This window comes from Lagopus leucura, unplaced genomic scaffold, assembly GCF_019238085.1.
Source record: "Lagopus leucura isolate 7727_CA_CO unplaced genomic scaffold, USGS_WTPT01 Super-Scaffold_100157, whole genome shotgun sequence".
Lineage (NCBI taxonomy): Eukaryota > Metazoa > Chordata > Aves > Galliformes > Phasianidae > Lagopus > Lagopus leucura.
Window position 1 is genome coordinate 31680150 of NW_024962334.1, and position 19774 is coordinate 31699923.

The following is a 19774-nucleotide window of genomic DNA, read 5'->3' on the forward strand; positions in this document are numbered from 1 at the left end:
GGATGTAGGTCTAACAACTAACGTTGCAGCCTCCCTGAATTTGAGGGAAAAGAGAATTGACTAAATTCATGACAAGGGCTACAGCTTTGTTTTATAGGCTGGCTTCTGAACTTCTAGGTGAGGACTGGACAATCTGTGCCCTATGGACAGAAGCAGCTTGTTTGTAGACCAAGCACTGCTTTCGTGGAGGCACTGCCCCATGAGATGAAGGCAACTGACTTTGGCAGATTGCAGAGGTGCCATGGGACAAGAACACAGTGCCACCTTCTGTACGCCACTCCCCAAGGTGGGTTTCTGATGTCTGCAGTGAGCAGGAGCTGTCAGGTAAAGGTGACAAGACTCCTTTGGCTTTGTTCTTCCTCATAGTCTAGTCTCATGGATTTTGATGGCTCTGAGCAGCAATCTCACTCAAGAACCAGCACAGCACCCTGTAATTCTCAATCCTGGACACAGTGGAAAAGACTCAAGAGTGCTCATTTCTCTCATGAACCAATGTTTGCTGTACTGCTGGGTGTCTGGCTGTGCTGATTAGAGGATCAACAGAGCTAAGTGAAGGGACAGTTCCCTTTTTGGTTTTATGTTTTTGCACAGTGTCCAACTGAGAAGAAGGAGGATTGCCTCTTGGTTTTGTGCCATACAAGTGCCTGAATAAAAAGAGGCTCCTGATAGAATAAATGATAGAATAAATGATAACATCTTTTTATATAAATGGGCCATGAGGAAATACTGTCTGTCTGAGACATAACAGTTCAGGCTAAAGAAAGCTTAGTACTTTCTAGGCAAGATGTTTGGCAGCTGATTAAAAGACTTGGGAAAAAAGAGTAGTGTCAAATACCTTTTCCAAAAAAAGGTGTTGGCTTTGTCATTTGTAGTATATTTTGTCACCACCTGAAAAAGAAAATTCTGTTAACTTTGCCCTTAACTTCCTAATATCCGAACCATTTCCTTGTAATTTCTAATTTTGTAATTCAATTTCTCCTTTTTATTTTAATCTCGCAAACCTGCTCAGAGAATTAATTCTCTTGCCTTGTCTTTCTGCTGAGAAGCCAAGTAGAAACAACTCTGTGTTCAGGAAATCTTGGCAGCAAAGAGAAGATGATGCCAAATTTCTTTGCTATCGCACTACTAACAGTTACAGAATAAGTATGCTACTACACTTCAAATAATATCTTCATACAACAAATTCATTTTTTTTTCATTTAACAGTTTTTCTAAACAAAATAAAATATTTACCTGATAAAAAAACTACTGTGATAAAGTCAGGCCTTGATGTAACTAGAAAGATGTCTTCTGTGGTTTGGAGAGGAGCACTGCTTCTTCCAGATTTATGTACAATCAGAAACCAGACTGCTGGGTGCTTGTTCTGTAATCTGAGCGAGGTCAGGTATGTGGCATTTCTTGAAACTGATCAACACCTGACAAGATTTGCCTACTCCACAGGAAAAACAGGGACTGAATAGAAAGGGAGACATTCTTCAGGAAGATTTCAGTGTTGGCATCCAAGCTGCATTGCTGCAAAAAGTCAGTAGGTTAATGAGAAGGAGAGTCAGAAGGAAAGAAATTCTAGTAACTTTATACACAGTGAATTTCACTGAAATCCTGGTCCTTTAAAGTTCAGTCCTGTCACACATGAAAATGCAAGACTGGTGTATTTTCCTGATGGAATTTCTTTACTGTGTAATGAAAGCTGAGAGTGCATTTCTCTGTGGTGTTTCAGTGTTGTTTAATCCTGTGAGCTCTGTGGATGTTTCTCCAGGAGAGAGAACATTGAAGTACTGATATAACCTTGTCTATCGCCTGCTTTCTCAAGGCAGCACAGCGTGCCATCAAAGGCAAAATTAGTGCTGTGTGGTCTTTTTTTTTTTTTTTTTTTTTGAAATATAACATGTGACAGAATATTTCCTCATTTAGCACTCAGGGCTTTCTCTCCAGCCTAAGAAACTGAGAAGCACTACTCACTGTCCTCGCTTCAGCAAGGCTTCGTTATCAGCAACACTCATTGTATGGCTTTTGGTGGAAGGAAGAAAAGAAAGCAACACTTGCAATGAGGTTCTCCAGGTTCTTGTTTGTTCTTACTCTCATTCACAGTGCTTTGCAGCTGGAAGGTAAGTGCCTTCCTCTTGTCTTCTGCAACACTGTGTGTGAAAGGCTTTTGGGGAATTAATTAGTATGAGTAACACAAATGAAGTAATATCTACATGAAATATTTGGATTACATTTGGGAAGTTATGGAAGACAATATAGCTTCGATCACTTTTATTGCACTTCTTTCACAGATGTTAAGCAATGAACTTTTGCAGGACCAGATGTCTCCTGAGTAAAATTGTTTGTTATGGATTGCCTCACAGTTCCTGTTCTTAACTGTATGTGGTATTACTGTAGGGGCTGATGCATTGTATATTATAAATTAAACTGATTTAATTTTTGCAAGCTTTTTAAATTGATTCACTTTTTTCTTAATACCTTTTTTAGTATGTATGATACTCAGTGATCAAAAGACGTATCATGGGTCCCAACTGGTTATGAATCCCATAACTCTGGAGTGCTGCTTTCTCATGTTATGTTTGGTTTCCCAATGCCATTCCTAGTTGCCATGGCTCCCAGTAGATGCTGCAGGTCAGCAAGGCTCAGGAACCTTTAGTGAGACCTAGAGTGATTCATCCATATCTATAGTGAAAAGGAGAAAAAAAATCTGGATTCTGTGGGGAAAATAAGCGGCTCAGCAAAGACGGCTGTGACAACTGTAAGATCTGGTAGCATGAGAAAAGTTTGTGGAGGTCAAAGATCAGCAGACTGTGCATCTGAGGGCACGTGGCAATGGGGTGATAGTGACAGCAGTTTGTGTGAGGGAATTCTCATGGTTAATATAAATAAATCCAACAAGATATACTTAGCTCTTCTGATGCTGCTGGCTGCCCTAATCTGCAATATAGTGATATACAGTAAAGGAATGCAAATTCAGTTCTCTATTTTATTGTTAAAAAACAATAAAATTGGTGTTGAATTGGGCTTCATTGAAAAATGTTTTATTTGATAGGAAAGCAATGACTTCTACTTTGTGTGGATAGGAAGCAGAATATGCCACTTACATTAATTATACTATGCTTTCCATTGTTTTGTTTTACAGACACTGAAATATTTTTAATATATAATAAAGTCAGCAAACTCTGTCTTCAGGCTTCTATTGCACAATCAGTTAGAACTGCCACTTGCCATCAAGACAATGAATCACAAAAATTCACTTGGATTACTGATCATCAGCTCATGAGTGTGAGACTGAACCTGTGCCTGGGTGTTCCACTGAAGGAAGATGAGGTTGCGATCACCCTGTTCCCATGTAACCAAACAAGTGAGCTGCAGTGGTGGGAATGTAGAAATGAAAGCCTTCTTGCAATCCGGGGAGAAGACTTGTTTTTCAATCCTGGCAAGGAAGAACATGATAATGTTGTATTAAAAGAACAGTTGAGTCCAAAGAGTTATTGGAAGATCTATGGGGCCATTGATGTTTTATGTTCTCAGAGATACGAAGGTACCAGAAAATTGGGTCTTTACTCCATTACACTAATTTCTTTCTGAGTATTAGACTGTTTTAGATCTTTAGCTCTGAATATTCTGATTCCTTTAGAAACAATCAGTATTTTAGAAAATAGCTGTACTGGAAGAGTTACACTTGAATTTAATTTCATATCTTTTGCAATGTATTATATGTGTTTTATATAATACATATATCTTGTACTATATACACTGTGATATTATAGTAGAGTTATAGTATTATAATATTGTAGCATATTATAGTCCATAATTAGCTTCACAGAATAATAAAACAGCTTAGATTGGAAGGGATCTTAAAGCCTACTCAGTTCCGATCCTCTGCCACGGGCAGGGCTGCTCCCCACTACATCAGGTTGCCCTGGACCTCATCCATCCCTGCCTTGGACACCCCAGGGCTGGGGTATTACAGCTTCTTTGGGCAGTCTGTGCCAGTGCCTCATCACCCTCTCAGTAAAGAATTTCTTCCTAACAGCTGACCTGTACTTCCCCTCTATTAGTTTAAAGCCATTCTCACTGTCACTGTCAGACTGTGTAAAAAGCTGGTCTCTTGCTTATAAACTCTCTTTTAAGTACTGAAGGGCCACATTAAGGTCCTCCCAGAGCCTTCTCTACTCCATTCTGAACAAGCCTGTCTCCCTCAACCTTTCTTCATAGGAAAGTTGCTCACGCCCTCTGAGTATCTTCCTGCCTCTCCTCTGGGCCCATTCCAACAGCTCTGATTATTCTAAATTGCTCTTCTATACTGCTGTTATGCTTTTGTCTTCTCAGAGACCTTTACGCTGCTAGGAAATGCTTTTGGGGCACCTTGTGTGTTCCCTTTCATGTACAAGAAGCAGTGGTATGCAGAGTGCACGAGTGCTGGCCGCTCAGACGGCTGGCTCTGGTGTGCAACGACTGCAGACTATGACACAGACCAGCGATACGGATTTTGCCCAATAAAAGGTAAGTTATCTGTTTCCCTGCAGTTCTCTTTAGCTAATCAGAGCTAGCAGAGTGTCAATATCTTTATAATGACACATAGTTTACATCAACAAATTGCACTGCATTGCTCCATCCTACAGCACAACACAAGGAAGTAACACAATGTTGCATAAAGATTTGGAGAAAAGTGACTGAAGAGTAAAGTAGCATGCAGTTCCCATTAACTGTGGTGGTGCTGCTGAGCAGCAGGATAACTTTGAGTTCCTTCTTTCCCTGTCGAGATACATTCTGTGATCATTGTACAACTCTTTTCTGACGACCCTCATTGTGATGGATATGGGCATAAATATAAGTGCTGTAGGAAGCATAATGATTAAGCTAACATGTTTTTAATCTGCATCTATATATGTATGTATATATATGTATATATATATTTGCTTAAGTGGAAAGTGCTCTTTCATTGATCCTAAAGAGTCCTCTTCATATAGTCTGGATATTTCTTTAAAAATGAAATTTTTCTGAAAATTAACTTCCATTTCTGTGGTCACTTCTCTTTCCATCTCCCTTTCTGGCTGTATGATTGACAGGTAAGGCTTTGCAATTCTCCTGATCTTCTTAACTCTCCCCTGCCTTTTTTCCCATTGCTCTGCAGTCAAATGTGCTGTTGAGGTCACTACACAGATATCTATAACAGTAAGCCTAAATGACATGTGGCACAGGGATCAGTTAATACTTTTCAAAGCCTTTGAAAGCCAGTTCTCAATTCTTTTTTTTTATTATTTATTCAGCTTTATACTGACTTTGGGGAATAATCAAACGTCTAATCCAATTTTGTATTGCATTTTAATAGGCATGAATGGATCCTCACCAGATCAAAGAGGCAAAGATAATCAGAAGAGGGAGCAGCATGTGGCTCAGTACCATGGCAGTGCCCCAGCTCTCAGACTGTGGCAAGAGCCACAAGAGGCTTTTAGCAGAGGAAAGTTTCTCTAAAAACTGATGCTAAATTCAGACCTATAGCTGTATCTCAGAGCTCTCAGTGGAAACTGCTGCCAAGAAAGAGAAGAAGCTGGATATCTTTAAATAGATTCCAGCTAAGATTTCTGCCACCACGCTTTATGTAATATACATTTCAATGCAATCACTTCCTTAAGAGTAATTCCTGGATTATGTATCTTTATGCAAGAGTGAGGAATATCTTTCTGCCTGTTGGGCCTTTACCTTCATCTTTCCTTAACCCGCTCCTAAAATTTTCAGTGCTCTTGGAAGAACAGAACCAACAGACATAAGAATGTCATGTGTAAGGAGAACCTTTAGAACCTAATTTTTCTGTGAGTGAACTACTGTCCCCCAATTATAGTTATTTTCTCCACAGACAGAGATACCACTTGGACTACAGATGTGTTAAGAAAAGCCTACTACCAAATAAACTCTGAATCTGCTCTCACATGGCACCAAGCAAGGAAGAGCTGTCAGCAACAAAATGCAGAATTACTGAGTATCACAGATATTCATGAACAAATGTACCTTAAAGGTAAGGAAATAAAGAAAACCCTAATCTACTTACATTCAGGATCTTTTCAGTCTATCACTATAGCTATGGTCTACCTCTATGGTCTCGTGAGCCTAAATATATTTAAAAAATAAATAAATAAAATCTTTTATAATTTGCAAGTTCATATTAAACTCACTGAAGTTTAAACGAAATTCAGAGTATTTCAGCATGCTGCAAGAGTAGCAGTTTGACTTTCTGTTTAGAAATGTTATGTTGTTTAAAAAATTGGTAAAAAAAAAATTGGTTGTTTTTTCTGTTTTAAGAAAAAGCATCCTTCTGAAAACTAAATGAAAATTTCCTTTTTAGTAAAAAGTGATATTTAAAAAAAAATTGACAGTGAGAGAAGACATTCACTTATGCCAAAGGAAAGACATGTTTTGTGTCAAAAGCTGTTTGGCATGTGTTTTGCTTTGTTTTGTTTTTCCATTCATTTAGCATTTAGAAGAATATTAATTATTCACACATCCGAAATCATGGCTCTGCCTACTGTAGTATATCTCAGGACTGAGATGGAAGAAAGTATCTCTTGCTTTAATGATGAAATTAACATACAAGACTTTTAGCTTTAGAGTTTACTCTTACACTATACTGATACTTCCACTTGAATATTGCCAGTCTAGTATAGATTTAGACTGTTCCACAAAAAACACTGATTCTGAATTTACTCTATGAGATGTCATTTTGCAATAAGAGATACAAAAAGTAAGACAGTGTTTTGTTGCTGCTGACTGCATTTTTTGTTGATCAAAACTTCAGTATTTAAATTTATCACAATATCTAAAGATATTCATAGTTACATATTTAAGAATGTCATGTCTTCCTACAGTAATTATTAGTGACTTTTGCTAAATAAAAAGTGATTTATGAATCTTTTGGTTATTTAGAATTAACAGAAAGTACAGATTCTGCACTGTGGATTGGCCTCAATAGACTGGACTTGAAGAGTGGCTGGGAGTGGATTGGAGGCACTCCTTTCCAGTATTTAAACTGGGCTCCAGGTAGCTGTGGCTTTGCTCGAATTCTGTACTTCTGAAGACAAAGAATACTTACTTCAAATTCATCTTTAAAATATATTCTCAGATTATTTGGGCATGAGAAAAAGTAGTATGTTAGTGTTAAGCCTCCAAAATGACATGTATTTAGCCTTCTTTGTTAGCTTTAGAAAAGTTTGTTTGTTTGTTTGTTTGTTGGTCCATCGTTTTCTTTTTCTACAGCAATGTAAGTCAGAAACTTCTATGTATTGCAAAAATATTTTACTTCTGAAAACCACACTACTTCTCCCACAAATATTTAGTTTTCCATTTCTGGTCTCTAGCAACAAAAATAATATTAAAAATCAGAGGATTGAGCAAGTTGCATGTTTACTTACACTTTAAGTTATATTGCAAATATGCTAGATTACATGGAGGCATTCCCACAAATGGAGATTTTCCTCAGTTCAAAAAATGTTTAGATGTTGTACTAAGGGGCATGGTTTAGTTGGGAAATATTGTGGACTGGGTGATCTTGGGGGTCTTTTCCAACCTTTATGATTTTATGATTTAGTTCTTGATGAATCTGAAAAAGATGCAAACTTTGAGGCTGCCACCTCAGCCAGGAGTGATTTCTCCTGCTTGTTTTTGAGCTTAGAATTCTATCTGTCTTCAGAAATATTCACTTTTTTTTTTTTTTTTTTTTTTTTTTTTATCTTTCCTGAAGGAAGTCCCTCTCCAGAATCTGGAAAACTCTGTGTGGTATTGAATCCTGAAACAAAAGCTAAATGGCAAAATTGGGAATGTGATCAGAAACTTGGCTACATCTGTAAAAAAAGAAACTTTACCTTGATACCCTCAGGTATGTGATCTGTGCTGATAATTAAAAATAGGAGCTGTTGTCTGAATTGCCTGTTTTTCCCTTTGGCAAAAATGAGCAGGAGAATTTTATTAGAAAGAATTATTTTTAACCATTACTGTCACTTCCATTTTTTTCTCATTCACAATTTTTCAGCCGTTGCTCCCTTTCTAGGATGGTCTCTAAGTCCCACCACACAGGGTGGAACAGCCAGGTCTCTTTTTGAAACCACAGAGTACTGGGTGTGGAAAAGGAGAACAAATCAAAAGTTATTTTTCAGAAAAGAGAAGTTAGTAAATACAGTTAAAGAAAGAAAAACTGACACATAGCAAAGACAAAAGATATTTTAAGTAAATATTTCCCTGCATGTGTTTTCCTGTGCATATGTCTAGTTTGAAATTTGTCTAGTTGATTTTTTATCTACAGATACACTTAATCTTTCAAAAAATCATAAGTATTCCGTTAAGTACAGATGATTTCTGATTTTTCTTAACTGAATTTCTTTCTGTTTTCTTAACAGCCTCTAAGTTACAGAGGGTGTTACCATTTATACATTAATGTGATTTTTTACAGACATTTGATCATCATAAAAACTGTAGATTTTGTGCTAAATAATATACATATTAAAAAGCTTGCATTTTCCTAGTTAAAACAGCAAGTTTTGAATCATATTCATACCTAATGTTTGCTAGCCATCATTTCATTATAGTGAGAATCCCCAAAGAAAATTCTTAGGTTAGAGCCTTTGCAGAGGATGAGTGAAGTTATTTTCAGCCTCCTGTCATTTGCATAGTATTTAAACTCTCCTAAAATACTGATATTTATTTCTAGGTGATATTGGGCCTATTGCTTGCCCAGATGGATGGGTATCATATGTAGATCACTGTTACAAGATCTTCAGGGAAACCAAAGGATGGCAAGAAGCTTTGACCTCCTGTCAGAATGAAGGGAGTCACCTGGCCAGCATCCAACACCTTGAGGAGCACAGCTTTATAGTGTCTGGGCTTGGGTACAGTGAGTATTTCCAGTTCATTTTTTTTCTTTTTTTTTCTTTTTTTCCTTGTCTGTATGCAAGGAGTTACCAGCCAGATGACCTGAGAAGTAGAAATTGCGTATTAGAATTAAATATCTCAGCCAAAGACATGCAAGGAACCAAAGGTCGAGCAGTGATAGATTGGTGAAGTACATTCTGTGTCAAAACTGTCCAACCATCATCACAAGAACCACTTACAGGAATGTATTTTGCTTTCTTTCAATTTTTGATTCTATTATCATCCCCTAATCTAGTGACTACTGATGAAATTGTGAGTATCCTTCCAGATCTTTCTCATTTTTCTAAATGGTGCCTAAATTTACCTTTCATTTTCAATAGCTTTTCTTCCATTATGAATGCCTAAAACCACAGGATTGTGCACTGATTTATGCCAGAGTATACCTCAGAATTCATCTAGTTCAGCCCCAGCTTGCACAGCTAGCCTCAGATCAGGTTAGACAACAATTTTAAGATGGTCCTATGTGGAGAAGGCAGTTACACTTGATCCTTGTAAGTTGCTTCCAACCTGGGGCGTTCTATGATTCTATGATTTCATTATAATCTAATTTTGAACATGTACTGTAAATATTGTAATATGTGTGAAACGTTTCACATATAAGATAATCATGCAACAAACTAAATAATGTTCTGCTTTATAAACAAAGGGATTTTGTGTTCTGGAGCTTAAGGTAGCTGGAAAAAGGGTAAAGCACTATAAGATGTCTTTTCTAGTTCTGTGTTTCTCTGTTCTAGTGCCAACAGACAAGCTCTGGATTGGCCTGAACGATCACAAGTTTCAAATGTTTTTTGAATGGAGTGATGGTACGCCAGTGACATACATCAGATGGCATCTGGGAGAGCCATCCAGCACCAACACCAGGCCAGAAGACTGCGTTATGATCAAGGGCCAGGTAACATTATTCAGCATGCATCTGATTTTAATATAAAAACTAAATTGTTAACAGAAGAATAATCTGGCCTCTTATTTCAACAATGGCGTAGGGCCAGAAAAGGGGTTGTGAGGACAAAAGCTGAGACTCAAATATTACCTTTCATTAAAACAAACAAACAAACAATCAAAAAAAGCCATTGTGCTACTTAGGACATTTTCTCCTCAAGTTCATCACAAAGCAATCGCTGAAATAAAGCAGGTCTTTCAATGTCATTTGGACACGTTCCCCATTCCCTCACTGCTTTTTTTCTGGTGGCAGCAATATCATATGAGGATCTCTGCTGCCGCACTTGTGCCTGCTCCTTTGCCTATTGTTGAGTGGCACAACTGCCTGTTCTGGGCCCTGCAGAACAGTTGGGGACCAGCTATAGTTGAAAAGTGGCCAGAAAATCTGGCACCTTCATCGCCACTCATCACTACTGTAGCAGTACTACCATAGACCACTCTACCATTTCACTGAGTGTGAGTGGATTTAGTTTTGTTATCAACTTAGAGAATTGCCTATAAAAGTGTACATCTCTTTCAAAATGGAAGGAGAAATGAAGATCTATTCAATTTCTTTCGATTATTCATGTTAATCTCATTGTTACTTATTTCTTTTTCCTGCCTCGTAGGATGGCTATTTTGCAGACTCCGACTGCGAGAAGAAAGCTGGCTATATTTGTAAAAGAAAACCTATACCACAACTAGCTGGAGAAAACAAAAATACCGATGTAGGTTGCAAAAAAGTAAGTGTATAAGACTGGAAAATTGATTTCTCGGATCAAAAAAAGGTCCTTGTCTGAGAATAATCTAAAATTACTTCAATTAGTATTCATTTACAGAATTCTATTATTTATTATGGAGTTTCTCTCTCTTACGTTACATTAAGCTACTTACAGAAACCATTTAGAAGAAATCTGAAATTTCAGAGCAAAAGTTTGCTAAGTCATAGTATTTACAACTATTGTCCTTCATTCATTTTGAAATTATACAGCTCATTTAATACATGAAACCACAATTATTTGAAACTCATACGGAGGTTCTATAATTGTGCTACAGGGATGGAAAAGATATGGGACCTACTGCTATTTTACTGGACATGTAGCAGCAACATTTTCCGAAGCAAATGGCACTTGTGAAGGAGAAAAAGGTTACTTAGCCACAGTTGAAAGTAGGTATGATAATGAATTTTCTTTGTCTTTTGAAAAGGTAAAAGTTGTATGTTTCAAATTACTTAGGGAATTATTTCTCAGTTGTTACACAAGATCTATTAGTAAATTATCCAAGCTACAGATGAGGTTTGTAGCACAAAAAAAGTCACTTTTTTGTTGACTTATATGGCACGTGAAGCAAGAAAAAGGAGAAAAGAATTCATCATCAGATGTCTAATCTAATTAGATAAATTAGATACATTGAAATTAGATAAATTTGGATAAATGCTTATTTTTTTCACTTGTGTTACTGTGATCTTCCTTGCAGATATGAACAAGCCTATTTGACTAGTCTTGTAGGGCTGAGGCCTGAGAAGTATTTCTGGCTGGGTCTTTCTGACATGGAGGACCAAGGAACTTTCAGGTGGAGCAGTGGTGAGGATGTCTCCTTCACGCACTGGGGTGCAGCAATGCCTGGTAGGTGCTGTGGCTGTGGATGGTTGAGCCCACAGTCCCTATTCAGATTTTTACTGACATCAGTAAAAATCAGTAAAAATTTCTTGTAATGTAATGCTATCATTTAGCCTTCCAATATATTTTACAGGAACAGGCAGTTCCTAAAATCTATTTTTTAATTTCAAAGGGACAATTTGAATTACAGTTTTATACCAGGGTGTCCGATATACTTGGTCATAATTTTGACTTTATGTCTCTTCTTCACAAAGATATATATGTCTATTATGATAGATAATTAAAATCTTGAAAATTGCCTTCTTTTTGATAAACAGGTTACAGGCAGTTTCTGAGACTATTCTGCACTCATCTCTGGAGAAAAGAGTGTGAAACAGAGCAACTGTAATAAAGACTTAAAGTTAGAATTGCAAAATGACAGAATCAAAACTGATTCTGCCATATTTTTTCAGTTATGATGTTAAGAAGCCTACATTCACATGATAATACTGAAACTGCACGAAAGAACAGAAAGCACTGTTTTGAAACGCTATGAGGGAATCTGCTCTCCTCAAGATAGAATACATCCTTCCTAGTGATAATTTGTCTAAAATTTTTCTCAAATCTTTCAGTGAGGTTATGAAATCTTAAATAGAATGTAAACAGCACAGAGCTATGAAACTTCTAGAAATGCAACAGGAGAAAACATCTTGCCAGGTACTCTACAGTGCTAGCAGATGAACAGATGAAACTTCATCATATCTCTTTTACTTTAGGCTTAAGTAAGAATGAGATCCTCATTATAAGCACAGATTTTCCCTGTGAAAAATAAAAATTGTCTATCCATATAATTCATTATGAAGAACATCCAAAATAGAAAGAAAAACAAGGAAAATCTTCAAACTGATTATGACCTGCTCAGACAGAAATCTCCTCTTCAGTTCTGTGGAAAACACGTATAATATTTCTCTTCTGTTCAAGTTCTTCTATTCAAGTGCTATTGTATGACAAAAAGGGAATGGGCACTTCTCAGAGTTTTTAAGCAAGATTCAAGTAATTTAGAGTGTATGATGAAATAGTCAACAAGTTTTTTATGTCTCATAAAGGAAGTAAATCAGGGTGTGTTGCCATGAGAACTGGAATTGCAGCTGGATTATGGGATGTTCTTGACTGTGAATCTAAGCAAAAATATATCTGCAAACAATGGGCAGTTGGTGCAACAGCCCCACCTATTTCAACTACTGCTCCAAAACCCACATGTCCTGAAGGCTGGATATCAAATGACGATGCAAGTTCCTGTTATAAAGTAAGTGCTTAAATAGTTAAAAGAAATGCTTTGAAATGCTTTGTTTTTCACCTCTGTGTTAAATAATCAGACCACTCTATTGGAAAAATGTTATAAGCAGTATAATCCATTTCTCCTATATATTATTTTGCTTCTATGAAAACTTCATTTATATTTGATAAAGAGCATATTTCTTCATTTTATATTTTATGTGTATTATGTATACATGTATTATATTGTGTTGTAGATATACATGTATATCCTTATTTTATGTTACACACAGTGGTATGTTTTAAAGCAATTTCTTCACAGTACTTTTGCAGGTCAGATATTAAAGAGAAATCATGGATTGAAGCTCGAGATTTTTGTAGACAAATTGGAGGGGATCTGGCCACCATCAACAATGAGGAGGAGAAAAAAATGATATTAAGAGGAAACAGGTGAGTATCTGTGCATTTTTATCTTATTAGACTTTAAAGGTGCTTAAAATGAACTATTATAAGTACTCAGATAATTTCTGAAACAGAGATTCCTAAAAATCCTAAAACACTGAAAACTTTGAAATTTTATCTACTTATGAGCGTTAACTGTTTAATTAAAAAAAAAGACTTTTTTTCATGGCTAATGGATATCATTTAGGAATACATGAAATTATAGGACGTGGTATTCTCAGCAGGGTTGAAAATATTACAATATATTTACTTTTGACACACTTCAGCATAGCCAAAGCTGAGACTATCTTCAAGAGCAACAGCCTCTTTAAATCAGCAAAGGCCTTTCCTAAGAAAACAGAGTAGAAAGGAAACACAAGATCACTACTATCAATAATTTTGATAAATCAACCACTGATGCCAATCAAATGTAGAGTGACTGTTTGTATAGCAGTTCTCAATGCTACTGTGTCAGCTATTCTTCCAGCTCCATTGCTATGGTATTGATGATTAGTTAGAGACTTGATATTCTTGAAGTTCTTTACCAACCTAAATGATTTTATAATTCTGTTATCTTGCTTTGTTCAAGAAGCATCCCTTGTCTAAAGTATGTAACGATTACTAATGTTTTTAAAAGCTTCAGTTACATTTCTAAGTTAATACAACAGTGTTTGTATAAGTTGTGAATGCAGGGTTAGTGCACTGCCAACTACATCTGTTGCATCAGCACATTCAAACTGTGAATCCCAGTGAGTATAATAAGCATTTGGAAACTGCAGGGAGATTGTGTCATAGATGCTGGTAAGGCAGGTAATAGGGAGAAAAATATTAAATATTTCTATGGAGAACATATACATAAGTATAGCCTTCACCAAAGCTGATAGGATAATTAATACTACTTCACTGCACTTTGGAAAATGCTTAAGAAATTTTAATGTGTTCCTGGATGTTGTTTGCATTAGTGTTTACAAACTGTTCTGTTTTATAATTTGTGTTTGAGTCAGATACTGTAGTTTTGAAACAGTTTGGCTTGGTATATTTTCCTTGAATCCAGATGAAGGATTTGCCTGGAGTGATGGCTCTCCTGTAAGTACTTCAATTTTTCATCAGATTTATTTGGTTAAGATGTACTGGGGTTTGTACATGTGCTTTTTGACTTTTTACTGTTCTCCTCTTCAAAGAGAATGCTAATCCTGCAAATGTTTATATGGCTGTTAACCTTTATTACCATCAGTAAAATCACTGCAACACATTTGAACACATGGAAGTAATCTGCATCTCACTATGGTCTGCAGCTTTCTGCGCAGTCTTCCAATACATTTTCTTTTCCAAAAATGTAGTATGAACACATAGCATCACAACATAAAACTTGGTCATACCGGATCTTGTATCCATTCTTTGGCCAGAAATATATAAAGAGCTAAGCATGCAACAGATGTATTTCTCGGTATCCTCCTGCATTTTTCAGTAAGCAGAGGACAAGGGTCTTTCAGAAACAGAGCCGAGATCTGTATTCCTACATGATGTTCCTACAGAATTCCACTTTTTATTATCTCCAAATGCTCTTACGCTCTATTTCCTATTTTTTTGATCCATGCAAGGACCTTTCCTCATGTAATGCCTCAGTTTAAAAGTTTTTGGAAAGAGAACTTTGTTCAAAATCCCAAGTAACTTTTATCAAACAGTTCTTCCTTCCTGTTTGGATGACACTTCCTTCAGAGCAAACTTCACCAGATTTGTAAGACATGGCTTCCCTCCCAGAAGCCATGTTCCTGTCCTCATTAACTGAGAGAGAGGAAACAGTGAGAGCTGAATTGAAGAATGTTATGGTCACTGCTACCAGATGGCTGTTGCACAATATCATTTTGAACCAGGTCACAATCAACGCAGTGAAAACTACAGTGCCTATGTAGGAACAGTGAAAGTGGGTTGGGGTGAAGTCTTCAGCTAGATGAAGTTTATTAGCAGCAGTGCTTTTGCCCATTTTTATTCTGACTGTGTCTAGTGCTTGAGATATGAGCAAGAAGAAAAGTCCTCCACGGCAAGACAACCTGATCTCCAAATTACTGACATTGCCCCATTGTAAAAACATTTACACCTATTTCTTTTTCTATATTTGTACTCTTAATAAGACACAGAATCTTTGTTTCTTTTTGCCAGTGGATAGTATAACTGCTGAAACAGAGCAAAAGATTATTTCTTTTATAGGTTAGGTACACAGACTGGAGTGATCATCCAAGAAGTTCAGGAGAACACATGTTCTGTGGTGTAATCAACGGTAGAACATTTTCTGGGCAATGGCTTCTTTCAGTCTGTGAAGAGGAGCATGGCTGGGTTTGTCAAATTAAAAAAGGTAGATTTATTATTCTCTTTAATCAGGAAGCTTAAATAACTTTTTAAAGTATTTGCTTTCTGATCTAATTTGCTGGAGAAAGATACAAAATTTTGAAAACGATACTTTTTCCAAATGCATGTCGAGAAAATTAGATAACATAATACAGGCCAGGATTTTTCAATGGCAGATGATAAGAATAAATGAATTAATTTCTTCATGTCAATAATGGTATATAAATAATGGTGCTTCATAGATTGCAAATATTTTGAAAAATAATTTTTTGTTTGTGTGCTTTTGATGTTGGAAGTGAGGAGTTCCACCTTTGTTACAGCAATGATCATGGATAAAGCCAGAAACAAATCTAAAAAATGTCTGGTACAAAGGTATTTTTTCTTGAGATCTGACTGGATTTACTGCTAGTTATAGGCCTCTAGAAGAGGTAACAGGAGATGGCTTTCCTAAGGGAAAGCTCCATTAGAAAAGTTTGTGCTAGAGCCACTTAGTAAAAGAAGAGTGTTCAGGATCACAGTTGGTGTGTTTGGCACTTGTTGCTGAAGCTAATCATAGCTATAGCAATACAGTTAAGGAAAATTGACAAAACAGGTCCAGAAACAGTACTCCATGTTCTCCTCTGCAATTATGAAGGAAACAAACATCAGCTTTTGGAAAAGAAATTGTTCAAAGCAGTGGCATTTATTTTTCCATCTGAGGCAGAACAAACTTGCTCTTAGTATATACAGTTGTATTTCCTTTTGCCTATGAATATTCATGATTAAGAGAGTATTAGATAGAGATGAAGTAAATCTGGAGTTAATTTTCATCCTATTTATGAAAAGACCCCTCTGGAAAATTTTACCATCAAGAAAATGATACATTTACTGGGGCATCAGTAAAGAAAATATAAAACTAAAGCTTAAAATGTTTCAGATAAATCTACTGTGGTTCATAGCTCAGGAGACTGTTTTAATTATTGCTGATCTCAACAGGTAAGCAATCCATCTATGACTTTGCTGAAATGAAGTGCAGCTTATGATATATAATTATAGGACGATGTATTTTTCATAATGCATAGTTGAAATTTGTGGCTAAGCCTGCTACTTTCCTAGTCAATGGCAAAGGAGTGCAGAAGTCTGCTTTATTCTTGCTTGGTTCTTTGCAGTCACTCACAGAAACCATGCCACATTATAGCTTCTGTTCTATTGTTTTGCAGGAGTGATGCCAAAACCTGAACCAATTGATACATATGGTAGGTTTTTGCATGCATTTATTCATTTTTTTCATCATTTTTTAAAATCAAAATTGTTACTCTCAAATGAATTTTTATGTCCTACAAATGAAGAACTTAAGGCTACCTTACTTGTCTTCCAGAATATAAAACCACTGCGGATGGATGGGTCATGTACGAAGATAAGCTGTACTACATCAGCAAAGAACAAGTTTCCATGGAAGAAGCCCGAGAGTTTTGCAGGATGAATTCTGCAGATCTTGCTGTAATTAGTAGCAATAGTGAAAGGAGGTTCATACAGAGAGCTCTGATAAAAAATGTAAGAACCAATACAGTGTAGAAATAATTTTGGCAACCTTGAATTATCTTAGAAATAGAGCTAACGGTATTTTCACCAATTAAATGTAACTGAGACCAATGAAATCCCCAACAATATGCTATTTTTTGTTCTGTGTGATTTGTTTTCTCCCACTTGGCATGTGCTTTTCTACTTTTTTTACATCAAAGAATTTTTTTGAAATTTGGTTCAAGTTGGAAATCATCTTAAAGATCATTTTGCCCAACCCTCTGCCATGGGCAAGGCTGCCACCCACCATAGATCAGGCCCAGGGCCCCATCCACCCTGGCCTCAAACATTCCAGGAATGGAGTATTCGTAGCTTCTCTGGGCAGCTGTGCCAGTGTCTTATTGTTCTCTGAGTAATTAATTTCTTCCTAATATCTAATCTAAATATCTCCCTTCTATTCTTTTAAAGCTATCCCCTCTTGTTCTAACACTACTAGACCATGTAAAATATCAATCTCTCTCCTGCTTATAAGCTCAGTTAAAGTACTGTGGAAGGCTGCAATGAGGTCTCCCTGGGGACTTCTCCAAGCTAAACAAGCCCAGCTCACTTAAACCTTTTTCATAGGAATGGTGTTCCAGCCCTCAGAGCATCTTTGTGGCCTCCTCTGTATCTGTTCCAACATCCTTCTTGTACTCCAGATGAGGCCTCACAAGAGCAGAGTAGAGGGGGTGATCACCTCCCTTGCTCTGCTGCCCATCTCTCTGTTGATGCAGCTGAGGATACTATTGGCATTTTGGGCTGCGCATGCACACTGCTAGCTCATGTCCAGCTTTTTGTTCACTAGACACCCAAGTCCTTAAAATAGTTTCTTTCTGTTTTAGGATAAATACAGGACAGAGTCAGAACAATACTTCATTGGTTTAAAAATTAGTCTGGATAAAACATTTAGGTAAGTTAAGATAATCACATCGTCTGTTAATAAAAAAAAGAATCAATATGTAGTCAGAGATACTAAATGTGATTATCAAGGACAAGGACTGAAGGTGGTTGTATGTTTAACAAGTACAAAGCAGAAGCAAATAATCCTAGAACAGACTAAATTCCAGTAGTTTTCCTCAAAAAGAAAAATGGAAAGAGCATTTTTTCTTGAGTCAATATATGCCAAAAGGAAAACTTGGCAGCTGTGCTCTTATGCTTTCTGTTTCAAAGATTGGCCCCATGAACTGGAGGTATTTTTTGCATCTACAGAAACATCAAGAATACTCAGATTGAAGAATGTAATACTAAGTAGATGATTCAGTGTGAAGAAATTAAGATAAATTAAACTTCTAATATCCTCTGCATTGCTTATTATGGCTAACTGAGTATTAGTTTCTGATATTAGATGATGGTTGACCACTCCTGCCTGCCAATGGAAAATATTCCCATATTTTCTTTTTCTGTACTGCAACCAGCAATATCTTACTCAAATTTCTTCAAATTTGAATAATTAAATTTGATTTGAAAATCAAAGAGAAAAAATCTGTAACATTTTTTGCCAGTTCCTATATATGCTTATGGACTTTGTCTTCTTTGTGAAATTTTCATTAGGATTCTTATTTAATAACTGAAAAAGTATTAATTAATAATTATTTGTGTATCTTTTCTTTAAGCTGGATAGATGGGACTCCAGTAACATATGTGGCCTGGGCTCCTAATGAGCCTAACTTTGCAAATAATGAGGAACATTGTGTGGTAATGTTTTCAAAGCAAGGTAGATAATAAAATTAAACTGTTAGACTTTACTTCTCTCCTTTTGGATTATATTTGATTCTGACAAACTTCTGCTGTTAGTGGCCATACAATCTTACTGCTATTTTCTGCAGTTCTTTAAGAGGGACAAGCCAACAGGATACAATGACTGACATAAGCTCCAGCTATAGAAGAGTATTCAGTATGGGGAGACTTTAGTCCCATGTGTAATTTAATGCAGGTACCTCTCTGGGTTCAAGAGATTGGCATTGCATATTACAGTGCTCTGCACTACTTCTCCGAGTAAAAAACTGATGGATGAGTGGAACCTATCTTCACTCCTGTGAACTTAAGAAAGTATTTATGACTTAGCTGCAAAATAATGGGAGTTTAAGGTACAAGCCAGTAAGAAGATAGATGACAAACATTTTATAATGTTTGAACACTATGTTATGCTCTCAGATTGATCTGGAATATTCTATCTCATGCATTTTGCGTGTTTTCTTTATGTTGTATTACCTCTGCTCCCTGCAATGTAATGATGCCATGGCCTGAACAAATCATAAACAGGTATGGGCACTGTGGAGAGCCCTGGAAGAGGAGGAACAGCAGGATCAAGCAGTTCAAATTAAACACAAGGAGCTACAGCTGTGCTACTGTGAGAGCTTCAACTGGCTCATTCAAAGCTGCCATCGTTTGCTCTCAGATAAAACTGCAGACTGAAATATAAAGAGACTACACTGTGTTCTGATTTTAAAAAAAAATAAATAAATCATAAGATGTTTACATTTTTTCTCATCCTCTGACTCCTGTAATTCTACTACTTTGACAACTTAATGTGAAATCAGAATGAAGTTAATCAGTAGCTAGGGCATTTGCTCTTTTTTTTTCCTGTCTTTTGTTCTTTTTGCAATTGCAAAGCAAGGAGCCCACAAACTAATGGTGCTGAGTAGCTAAAGCACATAAACATCATTCTTTTGTAAGCAATATTTAAGTTCATAAATGCAGTATGAGTCTCTTTTACTCATTCTGATGGTCTGAAAAGTAGAGATTAC

General features: G+C 36.5%; 1 protein-coding gene across 3 annotated transcripts in view; it reads left to right on the top strand.

Annotated features, from left to right (window-relative positions):
* Window positions 1–1949: 1949 nt before the first annotated feature.
* Window positions 1950–19774, top strand: part of LOC122189256 (macrophage mannose receptor 1-like) — a 29816-nt gene continuing 11991 nt past the window's right edge. For 2 of the 3 annotated variants that reach the window (XM_042888231.1, XM_042888232.1), the window contains exons 1-19: window positions 1950–2105; window positions 3128–3529; window positions 4321–4494; window positions 5849–6007; window positions 6913–7026; window positions 7727–7861; window positions 8690–8872; window positions 9645–9802; window positions 10458–10571; window positions 10885–11000; window positions 11305–11453; window positions 12533–12732; window positions 13024–13151; window positions 14147–14228; window positions 15351–15495; window positions 16688–16723; window positions 16846–17021; window positions 17870–17937; window positions 18641–18741. In XM_042888231.1, the coding sequence (XP_042744165.1) occupies window positions 2045–2105; window positions 3128–3529; window positions 4321–4494; window positions 5849–6007; window positions 6913–7026; window positions 7727–7861; window positions 8690–8872; window positions 9645–9802; window positions 10458–10571; window positions 10885–11000; window positions 11305–11453; window positions 12533–12732; window positions 13024–13151; window positions 14147–14228; window positions 15351–15495; window positions 16688–16723; window positions 16846–17021; window positions 17870–17937; window positions 18641–18741 (2701 nt within the window). In that variant the 5' untranslated portion in view covers window positions 1950–2044. The remainder of the gene's footprint in view (window positions 2106–3127; window positions 3530–4320; window positions 4495–5848; window positions 6008–6912; window positions 7027–7726; window positions 7862–8689; window positions 8873–9644; window positions 9803–10457; window positions 10572–10884; window positions 11001–11304; window positions 11454–12532; window positions 12733–13023; window positions 13152–14146; window positions 14229–15350; window positions 15496–16687; window positions 16724–16845; window positions 17022–17869; window positions 17938–18640; window positions 18742–19774) is intronic. The other variant, XM_042888233.1, reaches the window with a different exon arrangement.